General features: G+C 35.6%; 5 protein-coding genes across 8 annotated transcripts; 2 read left to right on the top strand and 3 right to left on the bottom strand.

Annotated features, from left to right (window-relative positions):
• Positions 1-1,880: 1,880 nt before the first annotated feature.
• Positions 1,881-7,504, top strand: LOC145225494 (tetratricopeptide repeat protein 33-like). Of its 4 annotated transcripts, none has more exons than XM_080092213.1 (6): positions 1,881-2,219; positions 2,430-2,534; positions 2,595-2,676; positions 2,741-2,851; positions 2,937-3,070; positions 4,550-5,063. In XM_080092213.1, exons 1-5 carry the CDS (start codon positions 2,089-2,091, stop codon positions 3,045-3,047), a joined length of 540 nt encoding a protein of 179 aa, XP_079948339.1. In that variant the 5' UTR covers positions 1,881-2,088; the 3' UTR covers positions 3,048-3,070; positions 4,550-5,063. The 4 variants fall into 4 exon arrangements, with proteins under 4 accessions (XP_079948339.1, XP_079948340.1, XP_079948337.1 ...); XM_080092214.1 differs by lacking the exon at positions 4,550-5,063 and adding an exon at positions 4,099-4,373; XM_080092211.1 differs by lacking the exon at positions 4,550-5,063 and adding an exon at positions 6,660-7,504 and having other exon boundaries at positions 1,882-2,219; positions 2,937-3,043.
• On the bottom strand, positions 3,248-6,798 carry LOC145225493 (gap junction gamma-1 protein-like). The gene is made up of 7 exons (XM_080092209.1): positions 6,678-6,798; positions 6,223-6,314; positions 5,722-5,850; positions 4,958-5,036; positions 4,667-4,764; positions 4,236-4,372; positions 3,248-3,819 (listed from the first exon to the last, which is right to left on the bottom strand). Exons 1-7 carry the CDS (start codon positions 6,796-6,798, stop codon positions 3,489-3,491), a joined length of 987 nt encoding a protein of 328 aa, XP_079948335.1. The 3' UTR covers positions 3,248-3,488.
• Positions 7,505-8,108: 604 nt separating the features above from the next.
• LOC145225495 (H/ACA ribonucleoprotein complex subunit 2-like protein) lies at positions 8,109-13,952 on the top strand. The gene is made up of 3 exons (XM_080092215.1): positions 8,109-8,518; positions 9,709-9,846; positions 13,664-13,952. The coding sequence occupies exons 1-3, from the start codon at positions 8,324-8,326 to the stop codon at positions 13,787-13,789; spliced, it is 459 nt and encodes a 152-aa protein (XP_079948341.1). The 5' UTR covers positions 8,109-8,323; the 3' UTR covers positions 13,790-13,952.
• A 760-nt stretch (positions 13,953-14,712) lies between these two features.
• On the bottom strand, positions 14,713-16,213 carry LOC145225491 (uncharacterized). The gene is made up of 2 exons (XM_080092207.1): positions 16,061-16,213; positions 14,713-15,944 (listed from the first exon to the last, which is right to left on the bottom strand). The coding sequence occupies exons 1-2, from the start codon at positions 16,067-16,069 to the stop codon at positions 14,925-14,927; spliced, it is 1,029 nt and encodes a 342-aa protein (XP_079948333.1). The 5' UTR covers positions 16,070-16,213; the 3' UTR covers positions 14,713-14,924.
• Positions 16,214-16,606: 393 nt separating this feature from the next.
• On the bottom strand, positions 16,607-19,193 carry LOC145225489 (malonyl-CoA decarboxylase, mitochondrial-like). The gene is made up of 5 exons (XM_080092206.1): positions 18,606-19,193; positions 18,154-18,338; positions 17,986-18,091; positions 17,629-17,901; positions 16,607-17,472 (listed from the first exon to the last, which is right to left on the bottom strand). Exons 1-5 carry the CDS (start codon positions 19,041-19,043, stop codon positions 16,885-16,887), a joined length of 1,590 nt encoding a protein of 529 aa, XP_079948332.1. The 5' UTR covers positions 19,044-19,193; the 3' UTR covers positions 16,607-16,884.
• Between the last annotated feature and the right edge of the window lie 593 nt (positions 19,194-19,786).

A 19,786-nucleotide genomic window follows, 5' to 3' on the forward strand; every position in this document is an offset into this window, starting at 1 on the left:
GAAGACAATTTAAAGTGTGGATTTCTTAACACACCATGTGGACAGTATTTGCAACCAAGTGCAATCATGTGTATTGATATAATGGACATGTACTGGTCAAGAAAGTACACCAGACCCCATGTACTGTTTGTCTAAACAGTAGCTGCTAAATTGCTTCACAGGAAGTGTTTCTTAAGAATGAACATTCTACAGACAAGATAGTAGTGACACCAAGCACATCCTATTGTTGACAAAGAAAAGCTAGTTACTCAAATGAAAATGTTTCTGTAGATCTAATGTTCATGATTACTTTGAAATTAATTAATCTAGAGATGATGTTTTGACAAGTTAAATTACTAGGATGAAAAATCCTTTTTCCTGTTTCCATGATTCCTTCAAAGGCAGAACAGTTCTTTTTAACACTGAAAAAGATGCCATTTTTTCTGAGGAACACCAATATTTCCAAAAGACTTGCACTTGCAGTGCTAGAACTAGAATACTAAATAGAAAAACAGTTTCTTAGTTATCATTTGGGATTAAGGAAGAAGCTATCAATTATCATGCCCAAACTATAACTTCATGATTCATTTTGGTTGGAAAAAGGAAGCACAAGATTTAATAATATGGTTTAAATTTTAGTGAGAGTGTTGTAAATTTTAAAGCTTGAAGGCGTTTTGCACTTAAAAAAGGAATTATAAGCTATTTGCCAGCAAGCAGCAATTATAGCAGTCAAGAAACTAAAATACAATTAATAGTCTGTACACAAAAATTTAAGAAAGATGTTTAAATGAACAAGTTCTGAAACCAATGTAATGTGGTTGTTAAATTTGTTAGTTATGATACCAATAAAAAGCTGTATGGCTAGTTTTTTTGTGTGACAATAATCTGTGAAGTGTCATAGAATATGTTGAAAACGCTGACTGTGACTAAATTTACTTAAATGAAACATGACAAATTTTGTTGTCGAACTGAAATACTTCGACCTTTTTCGACTTATTTGTATCTTTTTTTTCTATATTCCTGTTGTGTTTTACCGTATTTACAACCGCTTCGTTTCGAAGCTGTGTCACGTGTGTTTTTGTTTTTCACATTATTACTGAACGTTATTGTGTTTGGCCCGTCGCTGTGCAAGTAAACAAAATACACAAATGATGCCGTCTGCTGTTTACACTCGTGTACATTATTGCGTAACAAAAACTACGACACAATGGAGTTGCTAATTAAGATTTGTATTAAGTTACTTGTTTTTCTACACCAGGGGCGTGCAACTGTTTATCGCAGTTGGCCACAACTTACACTTAAAATAATGCTGGGGGCCAGACAATAAAGCAACACATACATTTTTAAACAATTATTGGATAGCAAAGCGCATGAACACAGTCAAGTTACTCTTTGAGTACTTTTTAATCAATAGGATATCTGCTAACCTTTTCGTTAAATAAATGTCAATATTTTTACTGCACCTATAAATCATGTCACTGAATTATTGCTAGAAAGGCAGTTCTGTCATAATGCACACTATGATGCAACAATGGGAATATGTCGTCACAGTGTATAAAACCTTATCACGGTGTGACGTTGTACAAAGTCAAAAATACCGGTGATTGTGTACAAATAGCAACATTCCATGCTCTAACAGTAAAAAGTATACATAATTAATAGAGTACTTTGTAGTCTGCGTGGGCCACGAAAATAGGTGCCGCGGGCCGGACACTGGCCCGCGGGCCGTGTGTTGCACGCCCCTGTTCTACACAAAACAAATGGCTAGAAATGTAGCTTTTCAATATACTGCCAACTTATATATGTTCAGTAAAGGCTAAAATTTGTGGGGGCAGCACCCCCACAAATTTTAGGCACGAGCCGCCACTGCCACTGAGTGATCACTGGGTGCTTTGAACACAGATTAAAAAAATTACTCGTGTACCACTGTTCGAAAAGGCACATTTGTTTACAAATCAGAGTCAATTAAGTGTCAGTTATATTCGAAATATTAAAAAGCACGGAAATACTGTTTCGTAGTGTTAAAATAGGGGGAATCCCACTTTCAGTTGGAGCATTGTGAGTTGTGATTGTGACTATAATTTTCTGCGTGTTCGGGACCGAAGTAACATGAATAAAGACATTTCTTTCACCAAAAGTTCTTCATTTTGGAAACAAACTAAGCGGTGCAAGCTTGTGTCACCCACTTTGTTGCAAGATGATGGTGGAATCAGTGACAATGCAGCAATGAGGGAAAACAGGTAGAGATGCCGATGCGTTGTTATTTTGAAGTTGATAATAACAAAAAAAAACTGAAACATTTTACGATTTATTTTCTAGCTAATAAACTATTTTTAAAAGATGGTAGCACAGTGCCTTTTTTCTAGACAATGAACTTTTGTTAAAACAGTTAAACGTTTGATAAACAATACAATTAAAGGTTTTTTGAAAAAATAACTTTTTCCATGCAGACAGACTAAAAGATCCTGTGCAAGTTCTGTAGAAAAATCAAAATTACTTAAAGAAGAAGGAATATTTTTGGCTGAGAACAATAACTTGAATGAAGCAATAATGAGGTAGTAATCAGATTTTTTTAATGTACCTTGGTACAGAATATACTTTTTTCTAATTTGCAGATGGAGTGAAGCCATTGCTATAACCCCAAATGATGAAAGATTATTTGAAATGCAAAGTCAAGTGTTTATGCTTATGGAAAAGGTTTGGAAATCTGAGATGAGTAGATTGAGTATAGCTTTAGGACAATAATCTGTGTGGTTTGTAGGATTTTCAAGCAGCACAACAAGCAGAAAAGGCAACTCAACTCAAGAAAAACTGGTGGATTGGTTGGCAGACCTTAGGAAGAGCTCAAATGAACTTGGGTCACATACAATTGGTAAGTATATAATATAACTCAATGAAAAAACTTGTCGTGCATGGTTGCAAATGACTTATGACATAAAATCTCACATAATTTGTAGGCAGTCAAGAATTTTAGTCGTGCACTTCATTTGAATCCTCTGGATAATTCTTTGAGAAAGGCTGATTTAGCAGATGCTGTTAAACGATGGAACAGCCTTACAAAAGAGTAAGTTTGTTCAAAAAACTCTTTTTGGTAAGTTGTATACCATCATTTTCATAAAGTAGTTTTTTATTTGGGAACTTGTCTACATAGATTGCTGTTGGTTTGGAATTAAATCCATATTTTATAGAGGCTGGTCATTTTACTGATCCTATTTTAGCTTTCTTACATCCAGTTTATCTGTAATGATCTAAGTTCACACAAATAGAATTGTATATGTAAAGCTTTTATTTTGTTCTTAAGTAGTGTTGATGTTATTCAATATGATATGGTGCACTGAGTATTTTTGTTCGAAAAGCTGAAAACATCATTCGATTCTACAGGCAGCATTTGATTTACAAAAGAGCAACAACAATTAATTACAGCCCAAAAAGCAGAAAATTATAAAATGACAACCTAAGCAACAAATTTTGTTCAAACGCTCTTTATTTCAGCAACACATTCAGTTAAATCAATATCTATACTTCTTTCTCATTCTGTTTCTGTTTGGTGGCATGTTTCGTCTTGAAACAAGTGTTGGTATGCCAGCAACATCTGGGTAACCCTGGGGTGACATCTCATACACCCCATCCACACCAGCCCAGTAATGCACTCCCCCAGCAGCCCCATCAAACATGGGACCCCCTTCTTCTCCAAAAACCTCCTTTGTCACATCATATTTCCGATTTTTCCATGCTTTTGGCAAGTTGCCAGCCAGAGTGTAAAGTTCCATTACACTGAGAATGATCATTACACATCCAGTGCAGTAGAAAATGCAAATCATGATTGTCTTTTCCTTGGGCCTGAAAACGTAATAAGGTTACCAAAACCAGCCGCTTTTAAATAATGACACAATGACAAAATTTACTCAGTGACACAAAAATGTAGACAAATTTATGTTCGCATAGCTTTTGAAATGGTTATGTATTATGTGCTTGAAAATGCGGGGTTAAAGGTTTTTTTTTGCAAAGTAATGTTTGATGGAATCAAAAAAACTAATCAAACTGATAATTGGCTCTCTTGCGACACCGAACGACATGTAGTGCTTACACCATTGTCGTTAACTTTTGCCTGTTTTGTAGAAATGGATCACCGAATGTAGAAAAACTTGGAAAAATACCATTCCTCTACAAAATTTGCCCAGATCGTTAGTTGGTATTAATTGTGCAAACGCACGACATGTCACGTTGTTTCAAACGACTTAAGGTTAATCATTCACCTATCGATGAAACAATCCACCACGTTGGGACATGGCCAATGTTGACAGCGCCATAGCTCCGGTACAACGAACTTAAATGTATACACAAAATATTGGCCCACCATAAATCCAATTTCGACCAGCATCCGTAGAAGCACCTGCTCGTAAAACAAAACTCTTAACTGACCTAGTTAAACTGACTCTATTGTTAAAATTGAAAAATGGAACTAATGAAACTGAAAAAAGCAATGTCAACAATGTCCTTTTAAACCTCTTACTTCTCGGGTTGAATGCCAGCGTAAACGCGTCAATGAAATTTTATATTATTTTGGTAGATTTTGTTACGACGAGTCGTCTCAAAGTGCATTTGAGGATTGAAGCGCCAGATTTTTGGGTTTTGCCAAACAGAATTATTTTAAAATGGCTGTATTAACTGCTGCTAGATTTCTAACCATAAAAAAGTAGGCAACGTAGAGTTTTGATGGCTGTTCTCCGTCGAGTTTGGTGGCAACAACTTCCGGGTCTTTTTTGTCCTCTTTCTTTTCCTCGGCTACAAAAAAGCATGTTCAATAATTTGAGCTCTGTAAAGTCTGTATAGTTTTCCAATGACACTCATAATCACGTTGTAGTGTGTTTAGGTTATTTGTGACTGGATTAAAAAAATCTTAGCAAGGAGAATTGTAAATGTTGTATGACTGACGCAATAATGCGGTTGACTATATTTGCCCGGTTACATGCTTTACCTTTCTTTTCCGGTTTGTCGTCTTTTGCAGCGTCATCTCCGCTCTTTAATCTCTTCAACTTCTCATTGAGTGTTTTCTCCTGCAAGTAAATTAAAGGTCATTGTGACATCGACTTGGATGATTACAGGCACAACGCGAAATGATGAAGCGTGATTGTAAACAGTGTAATCCCGACTCATTTGTTGTACAAACCTTTTGTTACGCAACAATTTGAAAGAACCGCGTTCACGTTGGTGCTAATTGTAAAAAATCTAGATTACGGGAGTTCGGCTACATTTTTTGAAACCCCTTGTACAGCGTTTTAAAACTGTTTTATTTTTCAAGGCACAATCTTTCCAAACATTGCACAGAAGAGGTTTTTAGTTAGGATAAACTTACATACATTGGGGTAAGATATAAAGAATCATAGAACAAACACGCTATAGCAACATACAGTTGACACAACACCAACAAGAAACGTATGTACATATTGATTATGCACCAGTACTGTTGAATTGGTTTGTCAAAAAAAAACTTTGGTTAAAATATATCTTCAAAGGCAATCAAATGTGGTAAACCGGTTAAAACTGTTGAGAACCTTTGCTATAGCAAACAAAAAACACTTATATTCTAACTAAACACTGCGTCTCATTTTCATCCCCACGTTCAAGCGAGAGCGTTATCAGAGGGCGTGGTATTTACTCAACCTTAGTTGATTGGACACTTGAAGGAATTGCGACACCACGTTTCATCACGTAGACAACATGAAACAGATACAAACTCACCTCCTTGGCTTCGAAATCGCGTTTGCGCTTGATTGCTTTCGTGATCAGAGCCAGTTTGTGTGTTGTGTAGATGTTAAAAATTATCGACATTAATGACACTCCGAGAATTTGAAAGAACCAGTAACGGACCTGAAAATTTGTTCAAACGTAAATTATTGAATGTTTACAATGCTATACCAGTATTGTACATTGACAATAGGCCCGTAAACAACTACACAGTGCTATGGACGAATTCCAACTCCAACAGCATAAACTCAAAGTTAGTTCCCTCTTTGTTTCGGTCGCAAACAACAAAGGTGACCTCTTTGAGGGGGCTCAAGGACGTTGTCAATCATACTGAAATACTTTACGCGGGTTTACAGTTAAACCACAAAATATTTTGTGTAAGACGAAACTGTGATGCCATTTTTCGAATATTTTAGTAGCAGTAAAGTGCTCACCATAATATAGTTCACCATTGCTTAATGCAACTTTTTTTTCTAAATCAAAACTTAAACCTACCGGCACAATGGGTGTAAATTCATTGAGACAGACATTGTTGCAACCAGGAGACAATGTGTTGCACACAAATTTCCCATCCCCAAATGAGTTTTCTAAAAAAAACATCGTATAGATTAAGTTTGCCTATGTAGGCTAATACAAATTCAAATCCATAATCTAATATCCTTGTCTCAAGTTGTATTTTCGCTCATTTCCGAAACGTAATGCACTAAGTCGTCATTTGTTAAACTAGCTTTCTTTAATCATGCTGGGAAAGCGACTGTGTTGGTATTGGAAAGGCTTGCACAACACCTTTCACTGATACTATTTGTTATAGGTTATTTTATTGACAAGTTTAGGGTTTCCTTCCGTTTTTACTTTCACTTTACATAAAACAAAGGCTACGGTGTAAGGTAGTTTTCAATTTCTAATAATTCCGGTTTTTACTTTTCAACAAGAGCTCTGCGTTGACTTACTTGCAATGGATACAACCAGAAGAAATCGCAACAGCAGAAAAGAATTGATCCAGAACTTTCCGATAAGCGACGAATGGACCCCAACTCCTTCCACAAGTTTTTGAACAACATTCCAAGTCATCTTGCCACTTACTTTATCATCTATGCCACAATCATCTACTTTGAATTTCCTGAAGCTGAATAAGCTGTTTCATAGGATTGAGTTGCTGCGGAATAAACGACCTTCTTGCGCTAGACAGATAACGGCTCTGTGTCTTGCACGCGCGTTAGCCGCCCATGTTTACTTGTGTTAGTCCAAATAATATTTGACAAGAATCAAATATTGACTCTCTGTCTTATGTATCTAGTGACCGGTATGTATTACGGACACGCCTATCCCCTTATCAAACTATTTCTATGTAATCAGCTCGTGGCAAGTTTATCTTAAACGCGACAAAAATCGTACCTAATTGTTCACCTTTTGACAAATTCAGTTCGGATTTAAGTGAAGCATGTTTTTCTTCTGTTTTAAACCTTGCGAAATAGTGTTTAATTTAGGCCTGTCTGGCAAAGCTTGCCTTAAATTAAGAAACAAAGCAACTTCTTTGTATCCTGCGCCTTAGCCTGCCTACCCTTTACAAACGTCGTTGACAAGAACGCGGTCGTATTTTAGACGTTTGTAAAATATTAACTCGTCAATGTGGTAAGCAGGTTTCCACAAAGTCAAGCTTATTGTGTGCCTAATGCTTTTGTTTTACATTTTTTTTTATTTAGCTTCATTTCGAATTTTGCGTTACATTTACTCACGTTCAAAAAAGTGAAAATAAAAAGCATGACTTGTGCGCAGATCTAAATTGTTACTTAATGGCTGGCGGATTGCCATAAGTATAATTAATGTATTTATTTTTATGGGTTATTAATTAGCCGTTTTCAGTTGTGGGATTCAGCCGGTTCGCACCGGTTCTATAGAACCGTCTCACGAAATTTTATGAGATCAGCGAACCGTTTAGCATTACTGGTTACTGTCAATGGAACTGTGACTTTTTGTAACAGAACCGGCTGAAAAATATGACTTTTGTGATAGAACCGGTAGACAAAAAAATTGAATCCCACCACTGGCCGTTTCGTATGTATAGTGACTTGATTACCAATCTACCATACTTGCGAATTTCAAAGGACCTGACGAATTTTTGAAAAAAATGCTGCTATCTGACATAAAAAGTCCCTAGTGTGTTCAATTTTGTTCCATATGTTTTATGATTATTTTGAGTCGTTATCTTTCATTGTCAAAAAACGCTTACAGCGCCTCATCAGTGCTTCGTGCGGCATTGTAAGTTTCATTTTGATTAAATGATTGCGCGCGATTTGTCAAATATTTAACAATACAATAAGGTACATCAGACCTACATTTGCGTTGCATTTTCAGTAAAATAAAGATGCGCTTTGGGGCGAAAGGTTGATTAATTAATCAAGTTAACTCACTGTACTCTGAAGTGCTACGTTGTTAGTCGCAAATATATTGTACCGCCAAAGGCTGAAATCGAGACATACACGTGCGAACAGCAGGCTTTTTGTATTGGCGTGTGTAGTGTGTACTACTACTGTTACTGTATAAGGCAGCCGGGAGTTATAATAATTTGTGTCGTTTGTGAACTAAACAAATCACGATGCAGTCTAAAGATGAATCTATGGCCGATCTGTCTACAAATGAAGTTGAGGCTGGGGAAAAGACATATAAGGAACTTTTGCAGTATCTCAATCCTATTGCAAAACCGTTGGCATCAAAGAAAACTACGAAAAGGATATATCGTTGTGTTAAAAAGGCGTCCAAGCAAAAGACTCTTCGACGAGGCGTGAAAGAGGTTAGTTTCATATTTGACTGCATAGCATTCATGATTTGCAGTATGGGTTGACCTGGACGGACTGCCGGGTGACTGGGTGTTAAGTTTTGGATTGATTGTTGAACGATTTTTTTTTGTTTTAAATTTTCTGAAAAAAGACCACCAAGCAAAAACTAGTTTTTATATCGAATTTGTGAAGTTGTAAATTTTTATTAGTCATTTCCTATAAGACATTATCTAATCACATTACTAAGAAAAACTAAAATTAAATAAAAATCGCTTTTAAACAAAAAAAAAATACTTTTTGTGTGCTGGTAGCATTGGAAATGTTATATTCATGGACATAAACTTGCCCCATTTGACATTTGTGGTGGATACACCCTAAAGTTTTAAACAATGATTTTATTGGGATCCCAGGTTTCCTAGGATTTTTTATTTAATTCTAAAAATATCTGGGAAATAGAGGGGCCTACTGCCAGAGGGGCTCCTCTTAAATACGTAATCTACTTACAAAATGTATAAAACCTTTGAAAATGTTGACGCTAAACACTGTATGGTATCACACATTAACGCTTGTAAGAACTTTAGCCTCAAACTGTTTATCAGAGATTGATTTATAATGTTACTGTTAATGTTAAAACCTCACCCCAAACCCTAAATGCCTTTCTTTTTAGATTGTGTAAATTGCATATTTTAGAGTAGCCCTTGCCTGGGTTGCAGAGTAAGGGTAAAGGTCCTAGTAACACTGAATGTCTACTCCAGCCAACTTCTTTTTTTAATCTGTTTCCTATGTAGTAATTATAAAGTCTGATTTCCTAAAGACTGTTATTTCGGCTTAGAATGTAAAAAACGAATTTTTTCTTGTTCCCTTTGCATAGAAGCATTATTTTTACTGCATTTAAAAGTACACCAGATACTGCACTATAAAAGTCAAAAGTTGGATTCCATTTATAGGGTGTAACAAATTAAAAGTATATTTTCAATTTTATTGCACTCCTATGGACACAGTATATGGGACTGGGGGAGTCAAAGTCGTATAAAAGAATCTGATGCCTAAAACCTCTGGTGCAAGAATTTAAATGTAATCTGAATGGGTTTACCCTTATTGCTTCAATTTATACTGTACAAATAGGAAATTCTACTTTTAGCCAGCTTGCATTCCTGCCATAAATACACATCATTTTGTTTTTCACAACCTAACCTCTTTTCAGGTTCAAAAATATTTAAAGAAGGGTGAAAAAGGATTTGTTGTTTTTGCTGGTGATACCAGACCCATTGAAGTTATGTGTCACATTCCTATCATGTGTGAAGATGCTGATGTACCTTATTGTTATATTCCAGCAAAACAGGTAAATTTACAATACTGTTTCACCTGAGTAAAGTTTTCTTGTATTTGCCATATTTTTTTAATTTGATATTCTTGGTTTTATCACGTCTAGCTTTAATAGCCTTGTCATCCTATGGCAGCAGCAGGTGTAACATGTGGTACTAAATACCGCGTGTTACCACATGATACCGCATGGTATTCCGATTAGAACACCGTATGGTGTGTGAAATGTGAGAATATTTTTTTTCTTTTTTCCGCCAAAGTTTGTCCATGCACTTTTGAAATCTTTGCTGGATTTGGATGAAACTTTCACAGATGGTAGATATGGTCATGTAGATGTGCCCCCCTGCTTCGTTTGACTAGATAACCCCAGTATTTACCCCGCTAAACCCCAAAGTGTAAAACATTTTTGTATGTTGCTGCGCACCACAAACGAAAAATTTCTGTGGTGTAATAGTATAATAAAGGTAACAGAACATATGGTACTTGTGTGGTACTTGTGCAATACTTAGTGGATGATTTTGCACATGTATTTAGGGGGGTGTTAACAGCTATATGATGTCAGAAGCATTAACGAATGTTGCCAATAACACCTCTAGTGGTGAGAGTTTTAATAAACATTGTCCGATTTGAATAAAATTTTACCAGACTGTTGATTGGGTCATCATGGTTTCATATTTTATACTTTCGGGTATAGAACCCCATCAGCTACCCCGCTAACCCCCTAAAACAATGTGACTTTTCAAAACAATGTCAGAATTCAATGAAATTTGGACTGCTTGTAGAATTTGTCATTTATAGGTGTCAATTGTTGTGTTTTACCCTGTAGCCCCACCATATACCCCATTACCCCTAAAATGGGTGAAATTTGTAAACAATGTCGAAATTGGATGAAATTTGGTCAGTTAGTAGAATATGCCATGTTTAGGTGTGATATGTTACGTTTCACCCTACAGCTTTAACATTTACCTCAACACCGCCTAAAATGGGCAAGTTTTTTAAACACGGTCATAATTACATAAAATTTGGACAACTTGTAGAATTTTCTATTTATATGTGTCGATTGTAGGGTTTTACTTTATTTTGCCACTATTTACCCCTTCTTTGCTATAAACAGAATATTAAATAGGACAAGTTCAAATAATGTGTCAATTGAATCAAATTTTTATGTTAAGTATGGGGGATATATTAACACAGGGGTCGGCAACCTTTTTGCCAATTTACTTTTGTTTCCATGTGTTAATGACCTGGCGTGCCAAAGTTTTTCTAAATAATCGTGGTTCGTGCCAGCAGATATCAATAATAAGGAAAAAGCAGAGTGTTTTGTACATAGGCTTAATTTTGAAGCAATGGTATGATAAAACAAAATTACTTCAATATAAACACGCAAATCGGTTGGCTGGCCATGAAAAACTACCTCCAGGGGTGCCAGGGGTTGCCGACCACTGTATTAACGTTTCAAAATAGGACATAGTGTATGTGCAATTGTAATATGTGCTAAGCCACCCTTCTAGTTTTGATTATAAACCCTCACCCAACCGAATAGCTCGAACCGTAAGCGCTTTCAAAAGTCCGCAAAATTATAATTTTTGTAAAAGCATATTCAAGTCTATTACAACTTCCTGCCCTGTGATAATATGTGGTACTGTATTTAGTACCATCATAGCAGCCACCATGCACTGTGCATGTTAACCATTTCCAAATGCACATAGTTTCTTTATATCAGGGGTTCCCAACCTTTTTCCGATCTCGTACCACTTGGACGCTCTGTACTGCCACGCGTACCACTTCTTGCAGAACAACTAATTTGATCGAATCGTATTTTATTCAGAAGAATATAAATGGCCTACTAAAACTAGAAAGGTGGCTTTCTGATATACTTCCATTTTAAATATTCTATACGATATTTACCAATTTGCTATACACATCATTTGATCTACATACATGATTGTTTTTGCAAGCAAAAACAGATGGGTCCCCACACGCGCGTTTGTGCGGATTTAACGTCCTGGTTATTTTTAGATTCTTAAGAAAAAACTTAACCAACTTTAGCAATAACCCAGCTTTAAAAGTTTTGTCCGTATTCTTTTTGCATCATTATTGTCATATAATTACAAAAAAACAGTACATAAGAACGGGAAAAATACTTTTAATTTAATCTCATGCTTTGACCTTGATATTGTCGTTCAAGGTCAGTTTTTAACACAATTTTCCACAACTGAAAATGTGCTTGATACTTAATAAAGCGACATAGCATAGCTGCGCAAAAACAGCTGATTTCTAATCACCGAAACGACTGTCTCGTAAAACGTCTGTCCGGACGTCAAGCTGAGCAATCCCGCTGCATTCACACTCCTTAATCGTAAACAAGTGAATTACTCCCTTGAGAGTTGAGACTTCTATCTGACTGTCCAGTGTACACATATTATGGGCTGTAAAAGTAACTATATGGCCGATTAAGGCAAAATTTTAAGTACTGAACGAATAACCTACTGCAAACAATTGTTTAACATTTCAGCACATTATGGCTTGTATTTTTGGCCTAAAACTTACTATTTGGGGGTTTAAGGGGTAAAATGGGTGAATCCAATAAAAAGATACAAAATGTTTTTGAATCTCTACATTGCACCAACCAACAAACCATGAAACTCTCAGATTATGTACTTTAGTCAGTACAGCCGTTTTTTAAAAAATACGTTTTGGGGGCCTGCGGGTGAACCGCTGGGTCATTTGGGGTCAAACTTCAGGAGGATCAAATTTGGATTAATAACTAACATTTGTGTAAATTTTGTTAAATTTGGAGCACTCTTTCTTGACCAAACGCGTTTAACAAACCAGCGTTAGACAGAAAAAAGAAAAAAAGAAAAAAAAATACGGACAAAAACAATATGTGTCCCCTTCATAGAAGGGGACCCATAATAACACTGAAGCACCACAACTGGATTGAATGAGATTTTTGTTTTTGTTTACTGTAAACAAAATATAAAGTTGTGAAACCAGGCTTTTGTGAAAAAAAACGGAAGCTACTCGCGTACCACCTAAAAAACCTTCGCGTACCACTAGTGGTACGCGTACCATTGGTTGGGAACCCCTGCTTTATATGGAGCCCCTTCTATTTTTTAATATTATTTATGTCTAACACAGGTTTGTTCCTGCTGCTTAGTAAAGAACACTTTTGAAGTTTGCATTCATAGATTGCAATTTTTAACCAAATTGGGCCAGGGAATACCCTTACAACCCCAAAATACATGTTTAAATGTTACCTCCTGTGCTTAGAAGCTATGTCACGAAAGATCCTATGGGAGGGACTATTGTGATTATGATAGTGGCAAGTTGATACAAAGTAAAAATACTACTGTTTCGTGTTGAAATAGACTAATGGCCAGTCTTTTTTTTGCATTGTGACTTTCACGTGTAGCTGTACAGAACCTAGAAAGACATGTTTTTCCACCAAATAACGCATTTTTTAAAAAAAGGTCAATTTGTTTATGAATACCCTTTCGAAAAACTGATTTCGTTTGTTAGTAAGTCATGAACATGCAATTTCAATGCTCGGGTCAGTTTGTTCAACTGCTCAGCCAAGCACTGAGCATCTAAAAAGGCGATCTTCTGAACTGATATTAGGGTTCAGTTTGAGATTTATAATCTCAATGCTTTTGCAATTAACTGGATTCAAAACTAGATATTAATGCTGAATACCAAATATTTGCAATAAAAAATTACAACCCGCAAATATTACTAATACAGCATCATAAACCTGATGACAACATTTTGAGAGCCACACTTGTAGTGGATTTTTGAATTAGTCATTAGAACTGATAAATTCTGTTTTATTTCAGGATTTGGGATTGGCTACTGGTTCAAAAAGACCTACATGCTGTGTTCTGGTTAAGTCAAATTCTGAGTATGAAAAGTCCTATAATGAATGTTTGAAAGATATAAAGACACTTCCTCCACCATACTGATTGAACAAAAAAGGCATCACTTCACTGCCAATTTTGATACTGGAAAGTAGCTATGACTGACAGTTCATTTCAATGTGCTTGGGTGGGTCTCTGATCGAGGCACATTTTTCTATTCTTTGCTCTTGATGGTTTTATGTGATATCAATAAAAGATACGAATTCAACCAGAATAGTGTTTTCTTGGGCACAGAAAAATACTTATTGTATTACATAAAAATTGCCTCTAAACAGAGTTGCCTCTAAACAAAAACTCTTTTAATATTAGGTTCTCTGGCTAGGAGAAATGTATGCTGGTGGGGGGGGGGGGGAGTATTTGTTGCGAAAGTTTTGTTTGTGCATTAATTTGTTTCACTAAATCCTTTTTTTCATTGTCTAAATAGTGTTTAGTTTACTTTAATTGACAGCTTGTTGCTATTAGTTGTATAATTTTTATAACCACTCTTGATGGCTTCTGGACATATTTGTGACAACAAGAAGGCTGGGAAAGATCTATCATTGAAGCTGACCTACGATATGTTCGATTAGAGAAGAAGTGACATCTTTTTTGACAAGCAATTATACATGAAAATTAATATTCATGATTTGAACCAACTTGGAGGGATCATAAGATTTACACATGTTGTCAGGGGATGTGCAATCAAAAATGTTTGACTTTAACCTTTTATTATTCTTTTTTAATTTTGATTGTTGCTTCTATAAACAATTGTATTTTAATGAAAATAATACACAGTGAGAAATCGTATTCATTGTTATAATTAAACCACACCAAAATGTTTGTTTAGGGCTTCCATACTTATTTTTTAGGAAGTTAATGGTAAGGAATCTAAAACTGAATGTTAATCATGAGATTGACAAAAACAGCAATAAACATAAAACTACAACAGCTTTGTGCAACAAAATATTTCGCAGTGCTCACACTGGAACAATAGTAAATACAGTAAAATGTATTTGTACAAAGAGCACCAGATGGTGTAAGGGTAAATTTACAAAAATACAAAATAGCAACAAAAAAGAAGACAAACCAACATGTGTATCAACAAAAATTGCACAATCCGACAGTTAGTTTCCACTCAGTATCTGAAAAACGGCACAGTTTGCTAATTCAAAGGCAAGAAAAGAAATAAAAAATTGGCAAATTAGCTGCTTAGCATTATTTTATTGATGTCGTTTGCTGGTATCTTTGCATCTATTGACTCTCCAGCAACCCGAAATAAAACATCATGATTGTACGGTAATGTAGCTGTACCTGTAGTTTCCCTACTAAACCACCCACTGCCTCCTCTTTTGTACATAGTTACAACAACTGTTGGGGCATAACCAACAATTGCCCAGAGAGTAGCAGAGGTAGCATTCCGTTGGTGATGAAACAGAAGTTCTTCAACATCTTTACGACTACAGTTCAACTCAGCACATCCCTTGTAATCTCCCACCAACTGCTTGCCCCCGTTCAATTGCAAGACATCCCAAGTTCCGATCTGATTCAAAGCAAGGCGAATTTGATCCATTTGTGAGTAAGATAGTTGACCTCGAAAAAAGTATGGAATAACTGGATCTGTGCAAATGCTCAAATATGTCTTGGTAAAATTTTGGGCAAAAAGTGGAAGCTTTTCATGTGTAATTACATGAGGATCGTTCCTAATTCCATCTTCAATATCGCATGTGGCATTGGTTAGGATAACGCGAGGAAAAAACTTGTTTGCAGTTAAACAAATACCAGCCCTCATAAGATGGTTTCTGAGAAGTTCACAGCTTTTTTTAATCTTTGCAACTGGGTTAAAATGTTGAATCTGCATTGAGCAATTCTTTTCAGCATTATTTTTTCTTTGTTCCCAATACTGTGAATCATCACATAAACAAACAGAACCGCCCCAGTTTTTTACTTCAAAACAGTAGATTCCATATTCATCCAGCAAAACTAAATCAATTTCATGGCGTCTTGTTTGGAACTCATCCGGAACACGTAAAGCTTTAAAAATGTTGTATCCTGGTACCCCACCAAGCTTTTTTAGTATTTCTTCGAACTGCTCTTCTGCCATTCTACCAGCTTTTCTTTGCTCATTATCCTCATGTTTTATTGGATTTGTAGCTTGTTGTGCTTGAACTAATCGACTTGCTATACCGAACATTGTGTATGCGCCTTTGGCAGCAGCAAGTATCTGAAATAAATATAAAGGATACGTTTCGCGATTTCTGCGTTGAACAAACAATAGTGTGCTGGAAAATCATAACTAATGAAAATTACATTAAAATTATACACTATGCGCATACTTACATAAACCATGTGTCTTGTTTTCCGTTTCCACAACTTCCGCACTAAAGTAAAAACATTGGTAGAAAATGAAAACGTTGTTCAAAATGTCGATTTCTTTGTTTTGATGCCCAGCTGTCTTTGTTTACATTGGTCACGTGACAAGTTGAAAGGTCAGCTTTACAAAAGCAATTTATCCTGACAATTAAAATCATAACGTTACATAACGCCTTGTAGACTTGCAGTTTTCCTATCAAAAATGGATTTTTAATTATCTTTTTTGTGCACTATTTTTGTTTTATTGTTACCTTATTTTTTACAAGATATTAATTTTATTGAGTAATGTCAAGGCGCGCAACGATGTGAAAAAAATATTGTGAGAGTCTGTATTATTTATTGTCAACAGTAACGTGGCAAAGTACTGAAGTGACCCTTATTTTTGACTGGCATTGGTGTCCTTTTTTAGGATAAATGCTTTGTATTTACGTTACGACAAACATGGACCATGTGATAATTTAACTACAGTATAATCTAACTACATCTCTCCTTGCATAAAAACATTGACCAACCTTTTGCTGGATTATAATATTTTTTAATCTCATGTCAATTAGACAACAACAACAGTACAGGTAAAAAATATATTATTTTTTGCCAATACATTTTAATGCAATAAGATAATACATTATGTGCAGTGCACAATGTCATACGAAATTAAATTAAAATACATATATAGACACCTACAATATTTTCAATAATTAACATAACACAAAACACTATGTCATTCAAGTACTACACAATAAGAATTCCACTTCAATTGTAAAAACAAAAAAATGACAGTTAATTAATGGCTAAAGTTTGCTTGGTGTGTCATGGACAGAAATTAAGTCTAAAACATTTTGGGATATTGAGATTTCTTTGTGAATTATGTAGGCCCTGCTATGTATATCAATCTCATCAAGATAATAACGATAATTCGCCATTATACCCAGTGACTGTTGAAATCCATTTGCACTTGGATCAGCCAACCAATTGAGCCTCCACAGTGTGGCACCATTCCGGAGGTGAAAGTTTGCAACCGGATCAAATGCATAGTTCCGACGTTTAATAGTGTACAAATACACAGCACTCAATCTCATAATTGGTGCTTGAAGTGCTTCAGTAACTTTTTTGTCTTTTGTCCAGTTTCTTCCTTCCAAAATAGTAAGCAAGTACTTGGAAATTTCATGTTCTGGTACTTTCAGCGTTTCAGTTATGTGTTCTATTTCAGTTGGAAGAAAAATGTTGGATTTGTTTTTTACAGCTGTGCTTAGTTGACCTGTTAGCCATGTATTAAACTGAGGAATTGGAGACAAACTCGAAAACTGTTGAAGATTTGGAAGATCCTTGCATAGTTCTTGCACAACACCTCGAATCATATGCACACCAAAGTCAATACCCTAAAGGAAAAACATCAAGGAACAATTGTAAACACATAATGCAATATTTATAGACCCCATAAAGTTGGTGCAGATTTTTAACCTTTTTTAGATTTCATTTATATTACTATTAATTTTGATAACACATAAACATCAAGAAAGCGTTTTTTAGCTTACCTGCAACCCTTTTTGTGTTGAAGTAATGGAATAAAATATTGCAGTGTTATTCTTCTTAGTTTGTAATGATTTGTTCCCATCACTTCGTGATTGATAATCAACTATGTCAGTGATGTTAGTAGCAATGTGGTCCATTAATGCCACATGGAGGTACACAAGAGGTTCTCTTGGCATGCTGCTGTGGATAAACATGTAGCAGCGTCTGTCAACACCTAATCGATGCTTCAAGTCAAGCCAGCTGCGTACTTGATGTACAGCCTCATTTTTTGCCAACTGTCCAAACAAACAAAATTATGTTTAGCGCAAATAGCTAATAAAAAGTGAAAAAAACATCAGACTAAAATTATAAAATTTTACTTTTTCAAGTATGTCAGCTGGAGTCTGCCATGAAACTCGAGTCAGTTGCAGAAGTCCAACAGAGAACCAAAATGACAATGTTGTTTTTAACTGATTAGAAAAGCTTCTGCAATTTAAGTTTTAACAAGATGCAAAAATGTGACAAGAGAAATCGCACAAAAAAATAACCTTAAAATGTGAGAATTACTGCGGTTACATTCCATGCGGGCAAATGATATAGCATCCAATCGCATTTCAGTCAAAAACTTTACTCCATTTTCAAGTCGGCCAATAAGGGTAAACAGATGTGCATACATTGGGTGAAGCTGTAACCGGAGACGGTCTTCCACTTGAAGCAAAGTGGCATCTTTTCTCTATGGCAAAATAAACAAAATTTAAACACAGAAAAGTAGACTTCTTTAAACCATACCCCACATGGTTAAAGTCCAAGGTCTTTAAATCAGTTGTTGTGCAACTGAACACTTATATAATTCCCTAAAACATACTAAATTAGAACCCCAAAGACTTTGTTTGGTTTTGATACTTTTTGTCTTACAAATTAATGTCTCTTGGTTGAGGTTTGGAAACACTTGGATTTATATTGGTTGGTGCACTTTAGGTCAAGAATTAAATACGCCTACCTTTGCTTGAGTGGTCTTTATAAACAGTTCACATGTTTGCAAAACATTTGCCTGATGTAGTCCATAATCATCAGAGAGGTAAAGTAATATTTTGCATTTCTTGTCATTGTCAAGTTGTGAGTATGTTGAACAAAATTCTTGGATAACCTTAGTGGAAACTAAAGAGTTGTGATGTGTATTCTTATCTTCACTTAATGCATCATCAATGCATTGTTTAATTAATGATTTGCACTGATCCTCTAAATTGTTAAGTGAATTAGAAGTGGTTGACATTTGGAAATGTGACCAACAAACTGAATTATGTTGGTGAGGCAACTGCACTGTAAATTTTGGTAGAAAACTTGTTCTTTGAGAGGAGGCTTTCACTACTGATACTCTCCACAACAACTTCGATTTTTGGCAACTGTTTAAAACGGAACCAGCAAATTTTACTAACATATTGCACAGCCCTAAAAAGAAAAACTTAATTATTTTTCAATCTGTGGGCAATTTATTTGCTATGTCCGCCAATTTAGTGTGCGTGCGAAAACAGTTTTTTACAGTCTTACCAAATATTTTTGCAAAAATACATGTCACTTTCACTTGAAATAAAGCTTTACAAAAACGCTATATCTGTGCGACACAACACAGCTGTTGCACGCATAATTGCTTCACCTTGTTAATGCACATTGTACGCTTGGGTGCATCTATTAGAAATTGGACTATCAATGCGATAAATTTGCAAACGCGGCGTTTCAAACGTTTTTACACATGACACCGGCATTTATGAAAAAGAAAAACAAAATACCCAGAAGGCATATTAAGTGTTAAGCAAGAGTACTTTCGTGGTAAAAGTTTAGAGACCTGTTTGATATCCCTAATGTTTAATTTGCTTGTTAAAAACATGACTGTATTTCACCCTAAATCAATCACTTTCAACAGTGGCTATAATGTTGTTGTTTTTATCGCCGGTTCAGAAACAAATATATCGGCAAAATCAAGGCACTGTGATGTTTTAGTGCTTTAATAGTAATACTACTGTCACCGGACACAGCATTTCTTATGGCTGCAGGATCACGAAACAGGGTACGAGTACAAAATGACTTAATGCCGTTTATTTAACGGTTTGCCTTCTGTGACCACACGTTGTGTTTAACCAACAGTTTTTACATTATCTGCAAATCCCGTGGTGAGCCGGCTTA

The sequence above is a fragment of the Phallusia mammillata genome, chromosome 4 (genome assembly GCF_965637545.1).
Source record: "Phallusia mammillata chromosome 4, kaPhaMamm4.hap1.1, whole genome shotgun sequence".
Classification (NCBI taxonomy): Eukaryota; Metazoa; Chordata; class Ascidiacea; order Phlebobranchia; family Ascidiidae; genus Phallusia; species Phallusia mammillata.